This window comes from Erpetoichthys calabaricus, chromosome 13 (genome assembly GCF_900747795.2).
Source record: "Erpetoichthys calabaricus chromosome 13, fErpCal1.3, whole genome shotgun sequence".
In the NCBI taxonomy this organism is placed as follows: Eukaryota; Metazoa; Chordata; class Cladistia; order Polypteriformes; family Polypteridae; genus Erpetoichthys; species Erpetoichthys calabaricus.
In genome coordinates, this window is record NC_041406.2 from 878,501 (window position 1) to 904,187 (window position 25,687).

The 25,687-nt window shown below is 41.5% G+C and overlaps 1 protein-coding gene across 1 annotated transcript in view; it reads left to right on the forward strand.

Moving 5' to 3' along the window:
* The window catches only part of gpd1l (glycerol-3-phosphate dehydrogenase 1 like), a 94,321-nt gene that overhangs the window by 47,318 nt on the left and 21,316 nt on the right, over positions 1-25,687 (forward strand). The window contains exons 4-6 of the mRNA XM_028817851.2: positions 755-893; positions 17,855-17,967; positions 22,498-22,734. Coding sequence (XP_028673684.1) covers positions 755-893; positions 17,855-17,967; positions 22,498-22,734 — 489 coding nt within the window. The remainder of the gene's footprint in view (positions 1-754; positions 894-17,854; positions 17,968-22,497; positions 22,735-25,687) is intronic.

Consider the following 25,687-nt stretch of genomic DNA (forward strand, 5'->3'; position numbering starts at 1 on the left):
TGATGGAGCTGCACAAGTTACTACTCACTGTAAACGCTCTGCTAGGGCGTCTTTTGGGCTGACTCCTGTCTGGTGTTACCTCTAATTCACCTGTAATCCCGGTCCTGACTAAGTTCCCCTTCCTGTTTATTTAATTTTATCAGTAAAATCATTTCTTTGTGTTCAGCCTGATGTAAAGAGCTTTTCATATTCCTCTGCAGACATTCAGTAAGGCCACGATTGAGTTGTTTCATTGAGCAGACAGTCAGAAACGCAAGTACCGATCAGTCAGTAAAGTCAGAGACACATAACTAGTGAGGTCATTGTTGGCAGTTCTTGAGCGTTTAGTTAATATTCATTAGTGTAGACAATTTGGACAGACTTGCAGAAGATTAACTGACTATTCAGGCTGTTGTTTCCTTTACGCTCTTTTGTCTTTGCTCCATTTATTATGCAAAAGAAAACTTTGAATGTTGTAATCAGCCATAAACACACCACAAGCTTCCTTGGGCTTGGCCATTTGTCGTGTTCCAATGAATCAATGTTGGCTTCCATTAATTTTCTTTTAAATTAAGCAAATTCCATTCTTGTGATTCTGTGTGGTATTTACATTCACCCTGCTGGGATGGTAAATGTAATGATTATGCTTAATCTGTACTTTTGTTTTGCATGTTTAATTAGCTAAAACTATTGCTGTTGCTTTCCTAACACAGTTTGATAATTGTGCTGCTTTGTGGCAATTAAATAAATAAAAATGCTCTTCTGTTCACCACAGGGAATTGATGAAGGCCCAGAGGGACTCAAGTTGATTTCTGATATCATCCGTGAGAAAATGGGAATCGATGTCAGCGTGCTGATGGGGGCCAACATTGCAAATGAAGTAGCAGCAGAGAAATTCTGTGAAACAACAATCGGTAAAACTTCAGATTCAGAGCAGCCTTCCTCATTCTGGACCATAACTCTTTTGTAAAGGATTTTATCTGCACATAAAGCGCTTTCTTACATTTAAGGCATTTCATTAGGAATGTAATTGACTGCAAGATAAATGTCCCCACTGGCTCACAGTAGTGCTGGGTGTGTGTGTGTGTGTGTGTGTGTGTGTGTGTCCCTCTATGGATTTGCTCTTTCTTCAGGGCTTTTAAAATGCTACGACTCAAATAGTTAGGAGACAGCAGGATAACCCAGAAACTCTGAGCTCTTGAGGGTAATTTTTACTGACTGGTCACATTTATTATTTATTTGTGAAGAAAATATAGCAAAGAATATTGCCTTAATGGCATTAAAGGGTGGTTAAATATTTTATAGTAAATGTGCTGTATCTTGTGTTTAGGCCCGTGTACTGCACAGCAGAAGGATGCGAATGCAGCGTATTCATAATCATTAGTGGCAGACGTGATTTAGTGCCTGCTTAAAGAGCCAGACTACTTGAGCAACAAATATGTAGGAAAAGGCATTTTAGACTAATTTGGTAATTGGATAGCTACAGTATAGGTGGCAATCACAGATTAACCAAACATTCTCTTGGAAATCAAGAAACCATATTGTAAGACATTCAGAATTAATTGTGGGTAGCTGGAATAATATTGATCAAAGGGAGACCTGGGCAGGTTTAAAGTCGTAATGCACCAATGTTACAGCTACCTCCCCAAGTAGTGCACTCGGGGGTACAGACTTGGGGGTCACCTCAAAAGGTGGTTGGAGAGTGCAGGGGGAAAATCCATCAATCAATCCATCCATCCATCACTGAACCTGCCTAATGCAGACAATCCTGGAAGCACTGGGAACAAAGTCTGAGGAGTTTGATAAAAACTGTCAAATACAAAATCAAAAGAACAGTTCCTTAAATGAAAGCACAAGCTCCATGAACTCCAAGAATCCAATAATAATCAGAAAATCTAGAAATGAAAAAACGGTAGAGAGAGCGGGAGATGAAGAACAGAAGTTTAAACTAAAGTCACGACACCAATACTGAGTTTCCTCCCAGTTTTTATAGGGCTAGGCATTGACTCCACAGCTACAGCGTTAGGAAGGCCCACCCTCCCTTGGCTCAACACACAGTGGATAAGGAATAATTACGTATATCAGCTCCGTGGAAATGCATACTTGTGTGGTTTAATCTTTCTAAGGTGCCAAAAATGATGCAAAGCCTTCAAAAACACAAAGAGAAGCAGACCAAAATCCCATCAGCCTGCCCAGTAAAGGTACACACAAACGTCAGGCTTGCTTTTACTTGAGTGGCGGACTTTGGCTGACACTCTGGCCAAAATGTGCTTCACTTTCAAAATTCAAAAAATATATTCTGTTAAGTCCAAAAACACTCTCAAAGTGCCCCACAATGGAGGGGGATCACTGTCAACCCCTGGCTTGTATAGAGTGAGGCTCCAAACAGTCTGTATAAAAGCAGAATTTATGGACAGAGAAAGGAATATACCAAAAAAAAAAAGAACACGGGAGCAAAAAATAATCAAAAAGGACTTGCCTACAGAGGTAATAAAAGGTAAACAAGGTCCAAATCGAAACCCTCAAGAATAATCTAAGAGACATTAGCAAAAAGCCGAGAACTAGAGCAAAAACACAAAGAATATTGTGACAGTCACAAGAACCACCTAAATCCACCAGAGTGCATTCATAATGAACCGCACCGGACTGGGGCAGTCGCTTAATGGTGATGGACAGGTGGCCCCGCCTCTTGGGGAGCCACCCACAAAATACAAAGAACGTGAGAGGGCCAAAAAACACACATAGGTACTAAATAATAAACAAATAGAATACAATTAATGGGTAATGCATAATTAAAGAAATCATAAATGAGGACAACAATGTTATAAAAGAAACCGTGAATGATAATGAAGAATACAACAATGTATATAAAAAGAAGCACTTTAAAGATGAGCTGGGGAGGATCGTTGGCCTGACAGTAGCACATACTAAAATACACAAACACAACTACACTAAACGCTCATTGAAGAATAATAAAATACAAAAAGGGAAAAGAGAAACGTCATCTTCTTGGACCCGAGTATCATGCACTTGTTTTCATGCAATTTGCTTCTATTTTCTTTTCCCCCCACTTTCTCTAATCAGCTGCTATTGGAGAATTAACTTATTAGTTGACATGTACATTTCAGGATTTATGGCTCATGGTGTCACCTTGGTGCCACGTCTACACCTGGCAATATGTCCAGATGAAATGATCGCTCTCTCTTTTTTTGACGTCTTGATCTCTGACTTCGCATCCTATGTTTGTGTTCTCTCTGTCCTTCAGACAGGCCATTAGTTATGTTGAAATCACATGTGAGATTCCAGGACATGTGACATTTCACACGTGATTAGCCATTGTATCTGTGATTAATGGCTCTGCCCAAAAGCGTTGATCTCGTGTAAATCTGTACAATCTCATACCTTTCATTTACTATTAAATTATAAAACTTGGCTAACCATTTTACCTAAAAGCACCAAAATTCCTTGCACAACAAAACAGGCACATTAAAGTTTTAACTTACTGGTAAAAAAAAAAAAAAATACAAATGTATTTGGGTCATAAATTATTAGTCCACAAGAGAGGATGCTTTCAGTGTAAATTGCCTCGGTACATTAGTTAGTTCAATTTCCTTAAGGCTTCTGTAAATGACTTCGTAATTGTGTTGCTTTATAGTTCATCTTAGTTCATTTGAGCAAAACTGAAATCTTAATAAAAATAGTCTGCAGTTCCAAAACAATTTCTATTTTATTCTCCAGGACAAGTGTCTTACAGTATATACACAGTAGTTTGTTGTTATCCATGATAAAAGGTGTAGGCGAGTGCATGCATGTGGCTGATGCATAACCTTCTTTAAATAGCCACTTAATATTGACTTCTGAATAATTATTTCTTGTGTATCTAATATGTGTGTCTGTGTGTAATATATACTGTATATATATATATATATATATATACAGTATATATATATATATATATATATATACACACACACACATACAGGTTATGATTATTACAACAGCTTTATTACCTCGAAAGAATGGCACAGAGCACTTACTGTAGGTACAATCTCATAAGTACTCAAATGACCTAAAAGATAAATTGTAAGTAAAGATATGAAATAACAGTAACAACAATAAGAAAACAAATAAATAATACAATAAATAAATAAATCTTAGTACAAGAATAAACTCTGTGTTTGGCGTACTCTCAACTGTGAGCCTACTTTTGCCCACCCTTTAGTGTGTGTTTGTGCTACTGTACAAACGGCACAAGGTGACAGCAGTTTAACATAAAATTGAATGAGAAGTTGGATCGTAATGATAATACCAAGCCAAGGTCGTAAATGGCAGGTGGTCCAGTGCCGCTCTTGTGGCTCCAGCAATGTGCTTAACGAGGAGGCATCATGGGAGCACAGCGCCTCAACATACCTAGTCAGTGCAGTAAAAGCAGCTCTGCTGAATTTCTTCTCATGATTACACAAATGTTTTATTAACCTCGTACACCTGATAAGCACACAGAAATGACGTAGGCCCGTACCGTATATGGAATGCCAAGGTAGTTTCATCCTTGGTTATGTGATAAGCTTCTGGCATTAATTGCAGACAAGAGCTGCGCAGCTGCACCCTAAAACAACTTATTTAAGAGACCACTGGAGCCCAAAGAGCTCAAGTATTACAAAAAAAAGATTTCTGTCAAGGACAGTCATCAAATAAATCAAGGCCAGAACACGAGCCAAAACCTCAGATGCAGTGAGAGTCGGTAACCAGAACATTTTACATAGTCTGAGCCAAGATGCAAGGACTTGTTTCAGTTTATCCACAAACTGATATTTATACCATACCAATAATGATGTTCTGCATCACACACTCCAGGGGCCTCATGTATAACGCCGTGCGTAGAACTCACACTATAACATGGCGTAAGCACAAAAGCGGGATTGTGCGTATGCACAGAAAAATCCAGATGCAGGAATCTGTGCGCACACAAACTTTCACGTTCTTCCACTACATAAATCCCGATCAGCGTGAAAAGTAACGCACGTGCACGCGCCTTCTGTCCCGCCCCAACTCCTCCCAGAATTACGCCTCTTTGAATATGCAAATCAATATAAATAGCCTTCTGTGAAAAGACAATGGGAAAAGCACAGGGGAAAATATAAGAATTTCAGCGAATACCAAGTGGAGGCAAAGGAAAAACGTACTATTTGTTGGTGTAAACAACAACAACAACAACATTTATTTATATAGCACATTTTCATACAAAAAGTAGCTCAAAGTGCTTTACATAATGAAGAAAAGAAAAATAAAAGACAAAATAAGAAATTAAAATAAGACAACATTAATTAACATAAAAAGGAGTAAGGTCCGATGGCCAGGGGGGACAGAAAAAACAAAAAAAAACTCCACACGGCTGGAGAAAAAAATAAAATCTGTAGGGGTTCCAGGCCACGAGACCACCCAGTCCCCTCTGGGCATTCTACCTAACATAAATGAAATAGTCCTCTTTGTAGTTCGGGTTTTTCACGGAGTCACTTGATGCTGATGGTCATACAGACTTCTGGCTTTTAATCCATCCATCATTGTTGGAACATCATGGTGCTTTGGGTACTTGGTGGTGGCGCACGCCACCACCAACAGGACACCGGAAAAGGAAACAGAAGAGAGAGTAGGGGTTAGTACAGATTTTTAATGAATAGTTATTATAATGAATTAGATATACAGAGTATCAGGATTAAATTACAGTGAAGTTATGAGAAGGCCATGTTAAAGTAATGTGTTTTCAGTAGTTTTTTAAAGTGCTCCACTGTATTAGCCTGGCGAATTCCTACTGGCAGGCTATTCCAGATTTTAGGTGCATAACAGCAGAAGGCCTCCTGCCTCACCACTTCTTTTAAGTTTTGCTCTTGGAATTCTAAGGAGACACTCAGTTGAGGATCTGAGGTTACGATTTGGAATATAAGGTGTCAGACATTCCGATATATAAGATGGAGCGAGATTATTTAAAGCTTTATAAATCATAAGCAGAATTTTAAAGTCAATTCTGAATGACACAGGTAACCAGTGTAGTGACATCAAAACTGGAGAAATGTGTTCGGATTTTCTTTTCCTGGTAAGGATTCTAGCAGCTGCATTCTGCACTAGTTGCAAACGATTGATGTCTTTTTTGGGTAGTCCTGAGAGGAGTGCGTTACAGTAATCTAGCCGACTGAAAACAAACGCATGAACTAATTTCTCTGCATCTTTCGATGATATAAGAGGTCTAACTTTTGCTATGTTTCTTAGGTGAAAAAATGCTGTCCTAGTGATCTGATTAATATGCGATTTAAAATTCAGATTACAATCAACGGTTACCCCTAAGCTTTTTACCTCCGATTTGACTTTTAATCCTAATGCATCCAGTTTATTTCTAATAGCCTCATTGTATCCATTATTGCCAATCACTAAGATTTCGGTTTTTTCTTTATTTAATTTGAGAAAGTTACTATTCATCCATTCTGAGATACAAGTTAGACATTGTGTTAGCAAATCAAGAGATTTGGGGTCATCAGGTGCTATTGATAAATACAGCTGTGTGTCATCAGCATAGCTGTGGTAGCTCACGTTGTGCCCTGAGATAATCTGACCTAATGGAAGCATGTAGATTGAGAAGAGCAGTGGACCCAGGATAGAGCCTTGTGGAACACCATATAGAATATCATGTGTCTTTGAGTTATAATTATCACAACTAACAAAGAATTTTCTCCCTGCCAAGTAGGATTCAAACCAATTTAAGACACTGCCAGAGAGGCCCACCCATTGACTAAGGCGATTCTTAAGAATATTATGATCAATGGTGTCAAATGCGGCACTCAGATCTAAGAGGATGAGAACAGATAAATGGCCTCTGTCTGCATTTACCCACAAGTCATTTACTACTTTAACGAGTGCAGTTTCTGTGCTGTGATTTGTTCTAAAACCTGACTGAAATTTATCAAGAATAGCAGGTTTATTGAGGTGCTCATTTAACTGTATAATGACTGCCTTCTCTAGAATTTTACTTAAGAAAGGCAGGTTAGAGATGGGTCTATAATTTTCAAGAGCAGAGGGGTCGAGATTATTTTAAACAGTGGTATAAACAACAAAAGGAAGTTGATCGAGTGACAGAGTGTCGGAGAAACTCGAAAGATCGAGTTCACAAAGTCACACAGTGCCCGAAATAAAAAAGAAATCACATATCAAAGTCTGCGTGAAAAGGCAAGTCGTAGCCCACCGTCTGAGTGTCATATAAAAGCTTATTACGGTACAGACAAAAAAAAAAATTGGCACACAGTGGGGGAAAAAAGCATGAAATGTCAACTTTAATCTCGAAATTTGCACTTTAATTACGTAGTTTATTTTGCCATTAAAGTAGAACATCATAAACTTCATCTTAAAATCGTTTATTTTACTAGTTTCTCAAGTAGCACGTTAAATGCTTTGTTCTGTATTTGATCTTCTATGTGCTCTATGTGTGTGAATCACTACGTGCTTCCGTTCTTTCTCTTTCTCCGACAGGACACAGAATGCATTACATTCGAGATATTACAGCTCTGTGAATAATTAAAATACTGAGATGTATACGTGATATCATTTTCATGATGATAGGAATGAAAGCATGTTATTAAACATGGGAACACGGTGGCGCAGTGATTGTTCATATCTCACGCAAGGGCTTGCTGCGCCATGTGTGACCTTCGATGAAATAATTTATTACAGAAGTACTGTCTCTTTCAAACGAACTTTTCTTTCTCCAAATACCCAATTGTAACACACAATCAGCTCTGTAATAGACGTTAAGCCATCTGTAAGCTTAGAACGCCGATTCTTCAAAACTTTTAAGGAACATTGAAATATCTTCATAGTACATGTTTAATTATTCTATTCGTCTATCCTTCCAGTGTCGCGTCAGCACCAGCAATAATACAGCACAAGGCAGGAGCTATCTGTGAACTAGCTAGCGCTGCGGCACCGTGTCCTCACATGTTTAATTATAAACAATACAGATTATTTAAATGAAGTTAAAGTTTTATCTGTATACTATAAGCAACATATTTTGCTGCATTTCATCTTAAAAATGTAATTGTCATCATACGCGCTTTATAAAGTGGCGCAGGTTGTGTAATATTATAACTGTAGTGTAAGTTTACAGTGAGGTGATTGTACTTATAAGTCCAAACAGTTCTACAAGGAGCACTTGATGGACTGATTGAGTGCGTTTAGAGTTCTTGGGATGAAACTGTTTCTGAAACGTGAGGTCCGTACAGGAAAGGCTTTGACGCTTTTTGCCGTGGTTGAGGTAGTGTGTACTTGAAATTGTATACCGATAATTCTCTTTCCGATCAGCTGCTGCTGTGATTCCCCACTCAGATACAGTGATATAAATACTCCGAGTGGTGCAGTGAGAGTAATATGGAAAAAGATGATCCGCAGTGGCAACACTTAACGGGAGCAGCTGAAAGAAGAAGAAGAAGGTACAGTGAGAGTAACAACGCTAAAGCAGTTCTGGTATTTGGAATACTATGGCTATTCCCTGGACCATTATATTGCTGCAGGTTAATTACAATCAGATGCATTACACAAATAAACAATATGCAGTTAGTTTCAGTGTATTTATAAAGCCGCGTCAGGAATGTGGAGCTAAGAAAGAAAGGGTAACCACACAGGAACAGTAGCACTGCTTTGACACTGGGTGCCGCCAGTCTGCAAAACCGAGCGGAGAAATTGCGTACGCCAAGGTATGAGTTACCGTGGAAATGTGCGTGGCTTTACGCCAAGTTTAGGTTTTATACATCGTGATTTGAGTGTGGAAACGTTTGTACTCAACATTTCTGTGCGTACGCACCGTTTATACATGAGGCCCCTGGTCATTGTGCCTAACAACAGCCTGGCATACTGCATCCCAGACCACAAACAAGGGCAGTGACCATAATAATAAATAAAATGATTTCACAAATGAAACCTTTAGAAATGTCCTACATTTATAAAAACAATGTGACCATTTAATTCCTTGACCTGTAAAACTCCCCAAACAACATCTCCATTATGTTTACACGCCAAGGGACAGGCTATAAAACTCTAAAAGTCCCGATCATGGCAGCTACACTCCATGTACGATGCCGTGTTCTGTCTGTGTCTTTTTCTTCTGTTTGTTGGTATCGTGTTATTTTTATTATTCTGTGGAGACTTCATTGTACCGACTGCTTGTGACGATAAAGTTGAAATTTCACTTGACGCCGATACGTTTTCAGATAAACTTAATGGCCAAACGTTTGAGGGCACCTGACCAGCACACCTATATGAACTTGTTGGACATTCTATTCCCAAGCCATGGACACCATTATGGAGTCCCCTCCATTCTTCTCTTTCCACAAGGTTTTGGAGTGTGTCTGTGGGAATTTGTTCACATTCTGTTTAAAGAGCCGTTGTGAGGTCAGGTGCTGAAGTTGGATGAGAAGACATGGCTCACAGTCAGTGTTCCAGTTCATCCCAGAGGTGTTCAGAATGGTTCTGTGCAGACCACACCAGTGCCTCCATGTCTTTATGGACCTGGTGTTGTGCGCAGGGGCACAGTCATGTCAAAAACAGATAAGGGCCTTCACAAAGCTGGAAACACACAATTATCTGAAATGTCTTTAATGTCTAACAGTGTAGTTTGAACAGTACCCTTCACAGGGTCCAGCAGGCCCAGCCCTGTCTTTATTCCTTTTCCACCAAACTTTGCAGTAGGCATTATAACAGTCCAAAAGGCAGCTTTCTTCTGGCGTCTGCCAAATCCACGACAGTGAAGTGTGATTCATCCCTCTAGAGAACGCTCCACTGCCCTAAGGTGCTTCACACCACTGCTGCCCATGTGTTGCATTGTGTATCGGAGCAGGTAGGCTTGTGTGTAGCTTTCCAGCCATTAAAACCTATTTGATGAAGCCCCTGATGCTCAGTTCTTGTGCTGATGTTGTTTCTGGTGGCAGTGTGGAACTCTGTTGTGAGTGATGCCATAGACAATAGGTGATTTGTATGCACTTCAGCACTCGGCGGCCCCAGGACATTGAAGGTTCCCAAGAGCACAGTGGCCTCCATAATTCTTAAATGTAAGAAGTCATGGGAGAAAGGCCTTGATAAGTGAGGTGAGACTGTGTGTTACCCATTTATGACTGTGCTGTTGTTGCTCCTTCCACTTCACTATACTGTAGTGACACATACTGACTTGTGGCAAAGGTGGTATGCTGTGAAGGTGTCACATTTAAAGTCCCTGAGCTCTTCATTATGACCCAGTGTTTGCCTGTGGAGATTGCATGACTGCCTCTTAATGATGAAACTCCTCATCTCCATCATTGCGAGTTGTGTCCATATACTTTTGGCCATATAGTGTATATTTTGAACAGGTAAAGGAGCAGAGGAGTCCCAAAGAAAAGTTGGGGGCCAATTAGGCCACCCTGTTTAATACTAAGCACAAAAAAAAAACTGAACAGAAATAGGCACTCGGGGGCACAATAGAAAAACAAATTGTCAGTTTGTCCAAATTCACGAGCAGGTCTGTGACAGGGAGCTCTTGCACTCCAATTCCAACTGAGGTGCCTTCTTTTAGAACATTAGGACAATATAACAATTGAGACGAGAACAGGCCATTCAGCCCAGCAAAGCTCGCCAGTCTTGTCCACTTATTTCTTACAAAAAAAAAATCAAGTTGAGTTTTGAGAGTCCCCGAAGTCTTACTGTCCACCACACTACCTGGTCGCTTATTCCAAGTGTCTGTGGTTCTTTGTGTAAAGAAAAACCTGCTAATGTTTGTGTGAAATTTACCCTTAAGTTCCCAACTGTGTCCCCGTGTTCTTGATGAACTCATTTTAAAGTCACCATCTTGATCCACTGGACTAATTCCCTTCATCATTTTAAACACTTCAGTCAGGTCTCATCTTCATCACTGTGAAGGCTCAGCTCTTTTAATCTTTCCTCATCACTCACTCCCTGTAGCCCTGAATCAGCCTAGTCGCTCGTCTTTGGACATTCTCTTGTTCTGCTTTGTCCTTTTTGTAGCCTGGAGACCAAAACTGCACCCAGGACTCCAGTTGAGGCCTCACCAGTGTGTTATAAAGGTTGAGCAGATCCTCCTGTGACTTGTACTCCACACATCAAGGCGCTATATAACCTGACATTCTGTTTGGAAGTCGATAGCTTAGAGTCCACCGTGACTCCTAAATCCTTTTTATAAGGTGGACTCTCGATCTTCCAACTGCCCACTGTGTATTCAAACCTCACATTTTACTTCCTATGTGTAATTCTTTACATTTACTGACATTAAATTTCATCTGCCCAAGCCTGTCTGTTGTCCACGTTCTTCTGTGATGATATAACAGATTCCAAATTATCTGCTAATCCACCTATCTTGGTATCATCTGCAAACTTCACCAGTTTGTCCTTTATATTCCTATCTAAATCATTTATATTTATTAAAAATCACAGGTGGCGCAGTGGTAGTGCTGCTGCTTTGCAGTAAGGAGACTGTGGAAGATTGTGGGTTTGCTTCCTGGTTCCTCCCTGTGTGGATAGAGCTTTGAGTACTGAGAAAAGCGCTATATAAATGTAATGAATTATTATTATTATTAAAAATAGCAGCTGCCCCTGCACTGCCCCCTGCTGGTCACCACTCTTAACATCGGCCAGTTCTCAGGAGGTTCCTCTCACCATCACCCTCTGCTTCCTGTGTCTGAGCCAATTCTACAACCCTCACCCTGAACTGCCACTTCTTTTAGTTTGATGCCCACCCTCTCATGTGGCACCTCATCAAATGCTTTTTGAAAGTCCAGATAAATAATCTCATGAGCTCCACTTTGGTCGTATCCTTTTCTTGCCTCCTAATAGAACTCAGCATGTTAGTAAAACACGACCTCCCTCTTCTGACCCCATGCTGTCTGTCCTGTCCTTGCCAGGTGTTGCTCAGTCTTATCCTTAATAATTCCTTCCATTCATTTTCCTGTGATGTTTCATGTTAAGCCCTCTGCCCCGTCACCCTTTTTATGTAATGGGATGATATTTGCCATTTTCCAGTCCTTCGGAATCTCTCCAGTGTGCGGTGACTTCTGGGGACTTATTACAGGTGGTTTGACTGGAAGGGGGGGAGGGGGCATTTTGTGACAACGTAGGAGTAATTCAGGTGCCTTCGCTGGGCATCTTCTTGGTAGTGCAGAGAGAAAAAGAGACAATACTATTGGTGACAGCGCCCCCTATTGGCATAGAGTGGTATTGCATACCTCAGCAGAGTCCAAAAGGTGATCCTCAGATGCCCATGCGTGACAATGTGTTTTATTCATGTACATTCATTAGACAGTAACAGAGAATGTATTAAATTGTCAGTTACTAATATAGTTTAAAATGATTAAACAGCTTTGTAATCCTAACTGTGGATGTCTTCAAACGACCCAATTCTCATTACAAATGAAAGGTGGTAACAGAACTGCTGTGCGTCTCAAATTCCATGATAGCTACTACAATGGCTGACTACCAGACAGCTTATCTTTGACTTTACATGACCAAGTTTTATGTTTTATTGTCAACCAACTGACACCTTTTCATAAATATGCAGGCCACATTTTTCCAGAAGACCTGAATAACAGAGTGGCGTCAGTTCAGGCAGTTCCCATGAGGATGGTAGTTTTATATATAATCGGGCTTGTTCTGAAGGAAAGGATATCCAGTTTGGCTGGCTGTGCTTGAATCTCCGAGTTGGATAATACAATTGTATCAAGTTGTGGCTTTTACTAATCTGCTGAATCAATGTGGACGTATTGTGTTTTCTAGAACACCGTGGCACATTTCGATGCAGACCATGAACTCTTTTGTGAAGACAGAACTGCTTGGAAAGATAAGGGGAGGCTTGCAAGTTATTTTTTGAAGGCTGTGCAGAGATGAACTGAAATGTGTGCCAGCAGCTAAGCATGTGATTGTGCTGGAAAAGAGGCCTGCAGTTAGAGCTGGGAGAGGTCATCCAGAGTTTGAGGATCCTTTGACTTGTATCGGCACGCACACACACACACACACACACACACACACACGGCTCACCTCCCACACCAAACGGAGATGTCGTTTATCTTAAAAAAACTGATGAAGACGGCACTTTCTAGCAAAGACACAAAGAAGTGCGCAGGCCTTCACTCCATTGACGAGAACTGTGCAGTCAGCTGGGACTAGAAAACCAGCAGTGAACACATCGGAAAAAGCTGCCAGAGGATCGAATTAGTTCTTCTTGAAGAAATGTCCTGACAGACTGCAGAACAGAAATGCGTAACGAATACTCCTCTGTTACCAACATCTTTACTCAGTGTGTGTTTGGGTATAAGATTAAGGATTTAATGTGCAGATTTACCAAATGTACTGCAGCTAAACATGTTTGTCGATTGTAGGAAATAATGTGCAGTGTCGCCTTAACAAGGTAGAAAAGTGTGTACAGCTATGGGTGTGTAAAATACAGTTAGGCTCATAAGTATGTGGACACTGATGTCGTGTTCTCTCTCTTTACCACCACAGTGGATTTGAAATTAAGCAATCAAGAAGTGACAGAAGTGAGGACTTTCAGCTTTAATTTAAGAGGTTTAACCAACGTATTGCCTTAAGCTTTCAGAAATGAAAGCTGTTTGTCACAGAGGCCCTCCATTTTCAGAGGCTCATAAGTAATATGTACAAAATAATATAAAATAAAATATACAAGCCGTCCCCCACGGCTCCACCAGCGTAGTAGTGAAACAGGACAAACTCAATAAACAAACTGGTATTGTTAGCCAAGCGAAGGCAAGGTGTGCTCCAAAACGTGGTGACAGGTAGACCGACTCAAACGGAGGTGGCCACGTGAGTGAGGAGGGCCCTGTCCGGACCCCCCACTCCTGACGTCACACTTCCCCTTCTCCTCAGCCTTGGATTTGTGCGAATAAACCGCTCCTGCATGCGAACTATGAGACTTAGCGCAATGAGAGAAGTCGCAAAATCAACCGCAATGTTCCAGCAAATTATAGACAAAAATCTGATTTAAATCTGTTAGTTCTCTTGTGAAAAGCAGACAGACATACGGACAGATAGACAGAGAGATGTTGGATTTTATATATCTACTATATATACAGTATATATATAGATAGATAGATAGATAGATAGACAGATAGATACTTTATTAATCCCAAGGGGAAATTCCCATACTCCAGCAGCAGCATACTGATAAAGAACAATATTAAATTAAAGAGTGATAACAATGCAGGTATACAGACAGACAATAACTTTATATAATGTTAACGTTTACCCCCCAGGTGGAACTGAAGAGTCACATAGTGTGGGTGAGGAACGATCTTCTCAGTCTGTCAGTGGAGCAGGACGGTGACAGCAGTCTGTCGCTGAAGCTGCTCCTCTGTCTGGAGATGATCCTGTTTAGTAGATGCAGTGGACTCTCCATGATTGACAGGAGTCTGCTCAGCGCCCGGCGCTCTGCCACAGATGTCAGACTGTCTAGATCCATGCCTACAATAGAGCCTGCCTTCCTCACCAGTTTGTCCAGGCGTGAGGTGTCTTTCTTCTTTATGCTGCCTCCCCAGCACACCACCACGTAGAAGAGGGCGCTCGCCACAACCATCTGATAGAACATCTGCAGCATCTTATTGTATTGTTTTAATACTTGGATGAAACTCCTCTGCTGTCAGTGACCCCATGGACATCACCAAATGCCCAGTTTCCTCCCTTGAGATGCTTTGCCAGGCCTTTGTGCAGGTGCCTCTTCTTTGTTGGTGTTCCTGCCTTCAGCTTTGTCTTCAGTGACTGAGCAGCGGGCTCTTTTGCGTCAGACAGTTGACTTGGCCATTGAAGAATATCCCATTTCTTTACCTTGAGAAGCTCTTGTTTTGGCTCATTCTCCATTTGCACTGTGAAGGCCTTTCCAGTCAGTTTTTCAGCATTTGGCTAAACCTGAGCAGACAGTACAGCACCCTGTACACGTCAGAATTCATCCTGGTACTTCTGTCAGCAGTCCTATCATCAGTAAACCCCAGTGACCCCGTTACATGCCTAGGCCATAACACTACCTCCACCATGTTTGGCAGGCAATGTGCTATGCTGCGGATCATGAGCTGGCCCTTTCTTTCTCCATACTTTCCTTTTCCCATCATTCTGGTCCAAGTTGATCTTGGTTGTCCAAAGAACCTTATTCTAGAACTAGGCAGGCTTTTTAAGATGTGTTGTGGCAAAGTCTTATCTAGCCTTCCAGTTCTTCTGTGTTCCCAGCAGTTTGCATCTCAAGGTCACCCACTATATACATCCATGATGGCGTCTCTTGATTATTGTAGACTCTGACTGTGATATGCCAACCTTCTCACGTAGTGCTCTTGCCCTGGCTAGATGTTATGTCGGGTTTTTTCTTCACCAAGGAAAGAATTCTGTGATCATCCACTTTAGTTGTCTTTCATGGTCTCCCAGGCCTCCTGGGGTTGCTCAGATCACCAGTTCCTAAGGTTTTAGCTGTCCCTCTGCCTAATGATGGCCTTCTTCACTTGCAGTGACACTTCTTTGGACCTCATGTTGAGTTCCAGTGCACAGCCCCCAAATGAGATTCAGTGCTTTGAATCGACTGCAGACCTTTTATCTACTTCATTTGTTATGGAGTAACGAGGGAGTGGGCCACACCTGGCCATGACACTGCTGGTCAGTCACATGTCCAGTTACTTTTGAGCCTCTGAAAATGGAAGGTCTCGGTGAAAAATGGCTGTAATTTCTGAAAAGTTAATGTAATACTTTTGCTAAACCTCCTAAATTAAAGCAGACAGTCAATACTTCTGTCACATCTTGATTGCTTCTTTTCAAATCCACTGTGGTGGCATACAGAGTGACAATTAGAAAACTTACATCAATGTCCAAATACTTATGGGCCTAACTGTATAGGTATCTTATACGTGTGGACATACGTATATGTTTGGGGCCCCCTCTAGCACAAAGGAAATCAACGATATAACAGAGAGATTATAGAAGGGTACAGGGCTTCAGAGGCAAAAAGCGCAAACACTTTCCGTCTCCCCCTGGCAAATCCTTCCAGTTGAATTCCTCTCCACCCGACTTAGGAGTTCAGCTGGCATGTGGTCAGGAGGGTCTTTTAAGTCGCTGCCAGGAACTACTTCTGGTGGCATCCCACCTACCCTTTCCTTAATCAGAAAAGGGAGATCTTTGGGTCATCCTGCTGGAACTCCTCCTAGTGGTGTCAAGTGGCTCTGCATCCTTGGGTTCCATACTTTCAATATAGTGGCAGGCCACTCTGGTCCCTTGTCTGTCATACTGAGGAATAGAGGGTCACATATTAGGTAGTGAGTGTCTCTGCCTGAACCTAATGGTGTGGTGGACTTCAGGCACACCGCCTGTCATTCCCCAGTGCCCTGGACTTACATTGGTGCCTCATGAGTCACTTGCTCCAGGGCTTCATACACAGTATTGGGGTATGGTGTCCATATTGACATGGGCCCACTGTCACTGACACTAAAAGCGCTGTAAGATTTGTGGAAGCAGCTGCTTTGTTAGACACATATCCATTTAAAAAGGCCGGACTGCAGGGATGAAGAGCTGCACGTGGTCAGCAGCGATGCGTAGGTAAGCTGTGGCATTCAAGTGATATTTAGCTGTTGTTATGAGGCCTGATACACGCTAAGAAAACACTCTACATACACCATCACCACTGTTTACTGTTAATACAAGGTGGGATGAATGTTATTTACTCCAAATTCAGGCCCTCTCATCTGCTGGTCAGGTCAAACATTAGGATTCTTCAGATCAGGTGGCATTTTGTGCCATTTTGGTGATGGTGTGCCCTCTGGCAATGGCTGCAGAAAGTATACATGAGAAGCAGGACAGACTGGTTGAGCTGTGGCAGGGGATCCATTCACTGTATGATTTTTCCTTCTAAGATAGTACTAGGGTGTTGTACCGTGTTAGCCATTATGAATGTAGAGAAAAGCCAAGCAAAATGACACCTTTTATTGGCGAACTAAAAAGATTACAATATGCCTATTGTAATCAATATGCATATTGTAATCTTTTTAGTTAGCCAATAAAAGGTGTCATTTTGCTTGGCTTTTCTCTTCCTTCTAAGATATAAGATGATTACAGCTTTAAAGAAGACATACTGTGGAAAACAGAACAGCAGCTACAAAATCTGGAGGACTTGCGTGTTTTTACTTTTAACAGATCAGCACAAGTGATGCTAATCATAAGATACACAGGCTAATGACGTGAGTATCGATGGTGGGCTTATCGCATCATTCTTCCAGTGTCAGATTGCAGTTAAAGTGCAAATCTCACTCAGTGGTCTTGCCACGCAGTCTTACATGAGATTTTTCGAAAGGCCCCCTTTGATTGGCTCTCAGTACAAAGGAGCCATTGTGTACTCCAGATGACGTAACAGATAGCACGTGTCCCCTCGTAATTTAACTAGCAATCTGAGGAACTGAGTACCATTTTCAGATGTTAATCTTGTATAAGCTAAAAGGCGCACCAATAAATATAAAATCATCCACTGCAGCAGCCAACTCCAGCACCCTTCCATAGCTTCGCTTTTTAAGCTCAGACTGCCTGAGTACTTCATTAAAATTTCAGACGTCAGGTATAAAAGTGATAATGCAAGGCCAAGCCTTTTTCATTCTTTGATTAAAAACAGTTTGTATTTTTTCTCGTCATTTGCCATTGCCTTTTGAAAAATGGGCTTTGCTCATCCTGTAGAGGACTTGAGCCATTAATCTTTCAGCACTGTAGATTAGAGAGGTTGCTGAGTTTAATAGGATAGAAGAAAACCCAATTAGTTATGCCAAGTATGTGCATGTTCTTTGTAAATAAGACTAAAATATAAATTCATTTTAACGTTATTTTCTAGGTAGCAGAAACAAAGAAAACGGACTTTTGTTCAAAGAACTGCTGCAAACCCCCAATTTCCGAATAGCAGTGGTAGACGACGCAGACACAGTGGAGCTTTGTGGGGCGTTGAAGGTGAGAGTTGTGTGGGTTTCTACAAGTAAAGTAAAGAGAGTGCGATGCTTCATGCACAGTTCGTGAATCAAGTGGAATACAGGCAGGCCTCGGATTGAGAGCGAGTTCTGTCTCTGCACACATTCATAACCCGGAGCTTACACTGAATAATGTCTGCTCACCGAAAATTGGTGCTCTCTGATTTATTTTATAGAAAAATGCTTCAAGCTTAAGAGTACAATTTCTTAAACTAAAGGCATGTACAGCGTGCTGCCTTTCTGCTTCATCATGCTTAAGTTTTTAATAATGGTGCAGTACAGTACTTCATGGATTTGGAAAAGGCATAAGGAAGGCGTGAAAGTGTGCTGCTAACTGACAGTTGCGAGGCTCATGCCGTCTCACCTGAAGGACCCTCGTCCCAGAGACTCTACGCCCTGAGGTGACACGGCTTACACGTGTATTTAAGGCGCTGGGAATTGAAGCAGTGGGGTCTGCCGCTCAACTAAACAGCCCGCTGCCGATCAAGCGGAGCTTACAGTGGATGTAGAAAGTCTTCAGAACCTTTCACGTTTCGCACACTTCATTGTGTTGTAGATTTATTTCTAAATGGATAAATCTGACATTTTTGCCCATCAGGTAGCACTCAATAACCCATAGGTGACAAAGGGAAAACATTTTTTCTAGAACGTTTAGTAGATTCATTAAAAATGAAAAGATGACATCTCTCCTTCACAGAAGTATTGTGACCTTATTCAGTACTTTGTATAAGCTCCTTGGGCAGCGATTCCAGCTCTGAGTTGTCTTGTGTTAGTTGCTCCAAGCTTTGCACACCTGGATTTGGACAGCTTATCCCATTCTTCCTGGCACAAGCCTGACTCTTCATCAGGTTCTCCCATCTTAGCAGAGCAGTTCTGTTAGAGTGACCATTTAGCTCTTGGCTATCTCCTTGACCAAAGCCCTTCTTGCCCAGTTAATCAGTTTTTCTGGGCGACAAACTCTAGGAAGAGTCCTGGTGATGCCAAACTTCTTCCATGTCATAATTATTGAGGTCACTGTGCTCCTGGGAACACTCCAGCCTTTAGAAATGGCTTTATCGTCATGTCCTGAACTGAGTTTGACTGTGGAGGTCTGCAGAGAGTTCCTTGGACTTCATGGCTTGGTTTTTCCTGTAACCTGCAGTGTGAATTATGGGACCTTCTCTACACGGGTACACGTCTGCCATTCTTAACGATGTCCCATCACTTCAGTTTATCACAGGTGGACTCCAATCACGTTTTAGACACAACTCAAGGAGAATTAACTTTTTTAGGGCTAATTTTAGTTTCCTTTTCTCCCAGGGCTGAACATTTTCTGAAAAGCGCACACAGCTGTAGTTTCTCACATAAATGGCCATAAGATGTCTGTTGTTGGTTCTGTGGCCACTCTTGTTGTGTGTTTGCCATCTCTGGTGGCAGCAGCTGTGTGTGGTGGCGGTGGCAGTCACAGTGTGACACAATCTGGTTTGTACCCCTTGTCATCGTGAAGTGGTGGTCGTTCCAGGCAAGCGTTGCCAGAGGTGCATCAGCTACACAAACGTGTTCAGCAGCACGATCAGCTGATGTCGGTGCGTCACTTTTGTTTTTGATCTCCAGATCACTTGCACCGAAACTGGAGTCCAACAAGTCAGAGTCCAATTCAGAATAGTAAAATGGACATAAAACATCGTCCACAGAGTATTTAGCTTTGTGCATGCGCTTCGCTCTCTTGCCAGACATCGATGCCATTTTTGCCAGTGTTTGCTCGAAGCTACTTAGGCACACGCAGGGGTTTGACATCAAATCAATGAGTCTCACATTGCTGCCAGCAAAGAGAGCCCACCTTTACAGTAATGGCGAGCTTTGTCGACGTTTACAGCTGATTATCGCCCTCAACCCCTCACGTCAACAAAAGTCAACATCCGCCTTAAAAGAGTTAAAGCAAACAGGATGCACATGAGCACCACATAATTTGGGGGGCTACAGCTCAGGGTCTCACAGAGTGAGAAGTTTCAGTTTAGGATGTTTAGTCAATTTGTAAACCTTTCTGAAAGCGTGTTGTCACTTTACCTTTATGAGTTATTTAGTGTTACTTGATGGGCAAAAATGGCAAATGTGTCCATTTTTAATCAAATTTACAACACAAATTGTTCAGAAAGGGAAGGGGTCAAAATACTTTCTAAATTTACTTTATATATATTAAGATTGCAAAGTCTAATCAATGAGGAAAACGCATCTCCACCAGCAACAGTAAAACGGTCTAATTGGAATGAATCCTGACCAGGCCCATCTAACCAACCTGGTTGGCAACAGTAGCTTAGCTGGGCACCAACACTTTCCTTCACTACTAATTATTGAGGCTATCGCGCTAATCCTTCATTTACCAATGGCTGGCCAGTGCCTTGGGTAAGAGTTCACCTTCTCTTTTTTAATATTTCAACTCAAATGGAAGAAAAAACCCTTCCATGTTGAGGGGAAGAAGGCAAGTGGCACTGAAAACTGATGCCATTTTGAAGCCAAACATAACTTTTGTATTTCAGACACAACTTGGCTTTAAATCAAACAATAAAGGAGAGCCTGAGGACTTTAGCTGGCATTGTTTCAAAAAGGCAGTTGTTAAATTATCAGCTACGAGCAATTTGTGGACAACATCACATCATGTCCTCCACTTCTTCACAGTCAGCCTTACCACCCACCTCTGCAGGCCTTTTTTTATTTAAATGTCTGATTGTGTAGTTTTTTTGTCATTAATATTTTAATTGCTAGTAAAAAGTCTTTTTTAGTTGTTCTTTATAGGCTACTGCTTGCAGTGAAGTGATTGTCTCTATTAGGGAGGGAGACTAAGGAGACGAGACATGATCTTCTCAGAAGACAATTTGACGTCCCACGCGAGACAAGGCAGTGAGACAACGTTTAAAACAAGTTGACAGACATCTAACCTAGCAGTTGTTGGAATGCTTTAAGCAGACGCACTTCATGTGCGCCCAGCTCTTAAAACAACGACAAGCAGAACACGCAGCTCACTAGCAGCAAGCCAGCAGATGATCCAACCGCTTCTCCTTAGTATACATTAAGCTGGCACTCCCCGCCCCCACCAACCCCCCCTTCACAACGCGAGCGGCAGAGACACGAAGTGGCCAAAGGACAGCGGCTGTACAGGCTTTGAAATGACCGACGTGCAGTGTGACAAACAGAACACGCAGCTCACCAGCAGCAGAAAGACAGCAGATGATCCAATCGAAAAGTGAAAATAATGCATATGTAACAATTCCCATGAAAATAACAATCTCTTTAAATTGTATATCCGGTAAACCAAAACTGGGGTGGGGGGAGCAAAGCCCCCTTGTTTTAAAATATTTTTTTAAATACAAAACAGTACCTTATACTACTACATATTCTGTAACCCTTCTGTTGGAAGTGAAGTGATGTACTGTTTAAATAAAAAGCAAATAAGAACAAATTTAAGCCATTTGTTTACAATAAAGAAGTTGCACTGGAAACCCAATTTAAATTTCAAACCATACAGTACAAGGATAAGCGTTTTAAGGGTAGCTGTCAATACTCTAGATCAGGGGTCTCCAATCACAGTCCTGGAGGGCCGCAGTGGCTGCAGGTTTTTGCTCCAACCCAATTGCTTAATAAGAAGCCCTTATTGCTCAAGTAACACTTCAGCTTCACTTTAATTGTCTCTCTCGTTAAGATTTTGAACCCTTATTGCTTATTTTAGTCTTAAACAGCTGTATTCTTGGTTTTTAATTGCTCCTAATTAGCAATACCATGCAAATGACAAAAGAGACCAGCATTTCTCCATTTAGCTTGTTTTCATTTACACCTGTGTGTATTTATCACACACTATTTGGTTTAATTAAATACTAAATAAAGTGAAGCACTGAGAATTACTCGTCTGTTTTAGACTTCAAATCATTTGGATGATATCCTTAGAAAGGAAAATAAATCAAGGATATGAGAATGACTTGACATGGCAGAGTTAAAGCACTAACTAGCAAGCCATGAAATTAAATAATTGACAAGGATTGGTTTTTATTTAAGCAACTGGGTTGGAACAAAAACTTGCAACCACTGTGGCCCTCCAGGACTGAATCTGCCCACCCATGCCCTATATTATTGTTCGTTATTTGAGTAACATGAATTGCCTACCGGCACACCCCAGGCTGATTTTGCCTTTCCGTATGTATCAGTCCGGTACTTTTGGATAGATAGATAGACAGGTACTTTATTAATCCCAAGGGGAAATTCACAAATTCAAATTTGTTGGCTCTTTGTGAGCTAGTTCATTTCAAGGAGGTACTCGCATGTGTGCACATAGGGCCAGTTGAGCAGAACAAATCCAATTGGTTGAAAATGTCCTGTATAGACAGAGGTGTGGACCCAGTGATGAACTGGTTATTTTAATTCCCACCATAGGTCTAGAGATGACCTGGCAGGACAGTCTGACTTCCTCTAGTGCCCTGAAAGTGTGTTGTAGTGAATATCTTAAGGTGTCTTTCTTTTTTTCTTTTCCATGTCTCCTCTATAGAACATTGTTGCAGTTGCTGCTGGATTCTGTGATGGGCTGAACTGTGGAGACAACACAAAGGCAGCAGTCATCCGCCTTGGCCTAATGGAAATGATAGCGTTTGCAAAGCTGTTCAGCAAAGATGGATCAGTGAGCTCCGCCACATTCCTGGAAAGCTGTGGCGTTGCTGACCTCATTACTACGTGCTACGGAGGACGTAATCGCAAAGTAGCAGAGGCCTTTGTGAAGACTGGAAAGGTAAATATAAGTACAAAATGGCAACAGGCACCTTACCATACAGCAACAGAAGGGAAGATCATTAGAATGTTGTATCCATATTACTAAACGAGAATGGTAAACCGGATGGACGCAGGGACATCCGGCCATGGGCCGTGGACGCAAAAGACGTACTGCGCAGGCGCCCCCACAACCCCACCCAAGCAACGGAAACCGGATGGAAAGCAACGTAAAATAAGACATGAGGCGCCGAACGGAACACACACAAAGAAGAGGATTGAGACCCACGACACACAAAGCCCCCCTCCAGTAACTGAAATAAGAAATGAGGTGACGCGCCCCTAGAAAACCAAAAAGAAAGGAGTCAGATGCAAGCGCCACATAGCACACGAAACGGTACGCACACAAAAAAGAGGATTCAGACCCACGACACACAAACACCCCTCCACTAACAGAGATAAAAAAAAACTGAGGCTACGCGCCAAGAAAAAATGTCTCAGCTCCAAAAACGCAAAGCTCAAATAAGCAAGGGTTCAAAACGAAACACCTCGAGTCTCACAGATTAACCGACATACAAAAACGGGCAAGGCTCAATACAAACAATGAACGCCGTAAACTGCAACGGGCTTCTCACACAGCACAGGCAAATCCATTACAGCTCCAGAATAGCACATCCCAAATCCTGCACATACAACGACGCACCTCTCAAACGGCACAAGCAATACATACATGTCAAGGACATCAACGACAGACACCTGCTAAACGATTGTGCCAGTTAGCTGACAACGCGTTCAATAATAAGTCCACTATTCATTAAAATTAATTGGGATTAATGGATGTCATTTGCAATCATTGTCATTCACTTAACTTCCCTGAAGAAACAACTGGCAATACAAGTAATGAATTTACACGTTGTTGTCAAAAGGGTCAAATTAGACTGCCTCCTTTACATTCATATCCTGAATATCTACAGAAGCTTCTAACTAACGAAGTACCTGAAAGTAAAAACTTTACGAACTGCATTAGATCCTACAATAGTTCATTTGCTTTTGCATATACCGGAGTACATATCAGGCCACCAGAAGGCAATGGCCCATACTGCTTTCGCGTATGTGGACAAATATTACATCGCATTGGAACAGTACACCCTGAAACAAATCAAGAACGCAAATATGCACAAATCACGTCGGCACCTACAACAAGCTTCTGAAACCGCGGAAGAAAAAATGTCTCGGCTCCAAAAACACATGTCACTCCTTATTCAAAATACCGGTCCCAATCACAGAAACATCGGTATCCACTATGAAAATGAACAGTAACAATGCACGTGACATCCGTCTTGCCACACTATTAATTATAGATGAATTTACAATGGCATCCAGTCACGTACTCAACACCATTGATAAACTTCTACAAACGTTGATAAATAATAATACACTATTCCCTTTGGAGGAAAGGTACTGTTATTAGGAGGAGATTTTAGACAGTGCTTAACTATTGCTCCACATGCCATGCGCTCAGCTATTATTCAGTCCACCTTAAAATACGCGACGACGTCATATAAACAACACGAGAGCGAACTACAATACATATACAGGCGCGAGACCTGATTGGTGATAATACGAAGAAACGAACAGTCCGCATATTAACAGTGAGTGCGATCCTCCTTATTACTTATCCATATTCCTAACGATAAAGATCAAACAAGTCATCAATTCACGATCACGGGTACAAAACTAGACGGCTCGAGTAACGGGACCACAAACACGCACCAGCATCAAAAAAAAAAAAATTCACGTCACCTACAACGCGCTTCAAAAAAATGTTACGCGAACAATTGGCATTGCTTTCAAAAGATACACTTAGTACAACACATGCGATGTCCAGATCCCGAATATAACAATTGCTTATTACAACTGAGAGATGGTACACTCACCAATACAGATGTACTTCACCCAGATATTATTACAATTCCTCAACCCTTTATCTGTGACGACTTACTTACGGAGATATTTGGAACAGCGGTCTCATTAGACCAAATACCCCTTTTAACACAACGCACTATATTCTGTTCAAAAAATATTAATGTTCATCACATTATTAACCAGGTCATTCCATTACTTCCTGGAGAGACACAGCTCTTTCTAAGCTCTGACAAACTTGACTCTGATGACGACAATCACCATCTGAATTTCCCCTTACAATATTTGAACACTATTAACCCAGCCGGATTTCCACAACACAATCTTAGCCTTAAAAACGGAACAATACTCATGCTATTAGGAAACCTTAACACTACACAGGGTTTATGCAATGGCACACGTTTAGTCGTCAACACTATGACACACAATGTTATTCAAGCAACGGTTCTTACAGGATCACATGCTAACAATACTGTTCAAATTCCTAGAATTGACCTTACAAGTTCTAACCTGGAATTACCTTTTACACTTAAACGGCGAAAGTTCCCCATTACACCTGCCTTTGCCATGACCATCAACAAATCACAAGGACAAACCATGGACAAGGTTGGCATCTACCTCTCTGAGCCCGTTTTTGGACATGGACAACTTTATGTGGCCTTCTCACGAGTTCGACGTTCATCTGACGTTAAAGTTAAGGTCATAAATGCTCCATGCCAAGGAAAACTCATTCAACGACAAGACACCATCTTTTCTACTAATGTTGTGTACAAAGAAATTTTCCAAGAAGCCTTTACACTGTACCAAACACTGAATTGTTTGCTTCCTATATGCGTCATCTACACCTTCACACTATGCTATATCTCATTCATACATCACACTCTTTGTAATTTCCCAACACCAGGGGTTGGCGAGCGAAGCGAGCAGGGGGCAGAGCCCCCTAGTTGCTCTCTAGAAGGCTTTAGCTTTCTTTTGTAATCAAGCATTTAATAAACCTCAAATAACAACGAACCAAACACTGGTAGTCCAATACTCAGTGGCCTTAGTGGAGG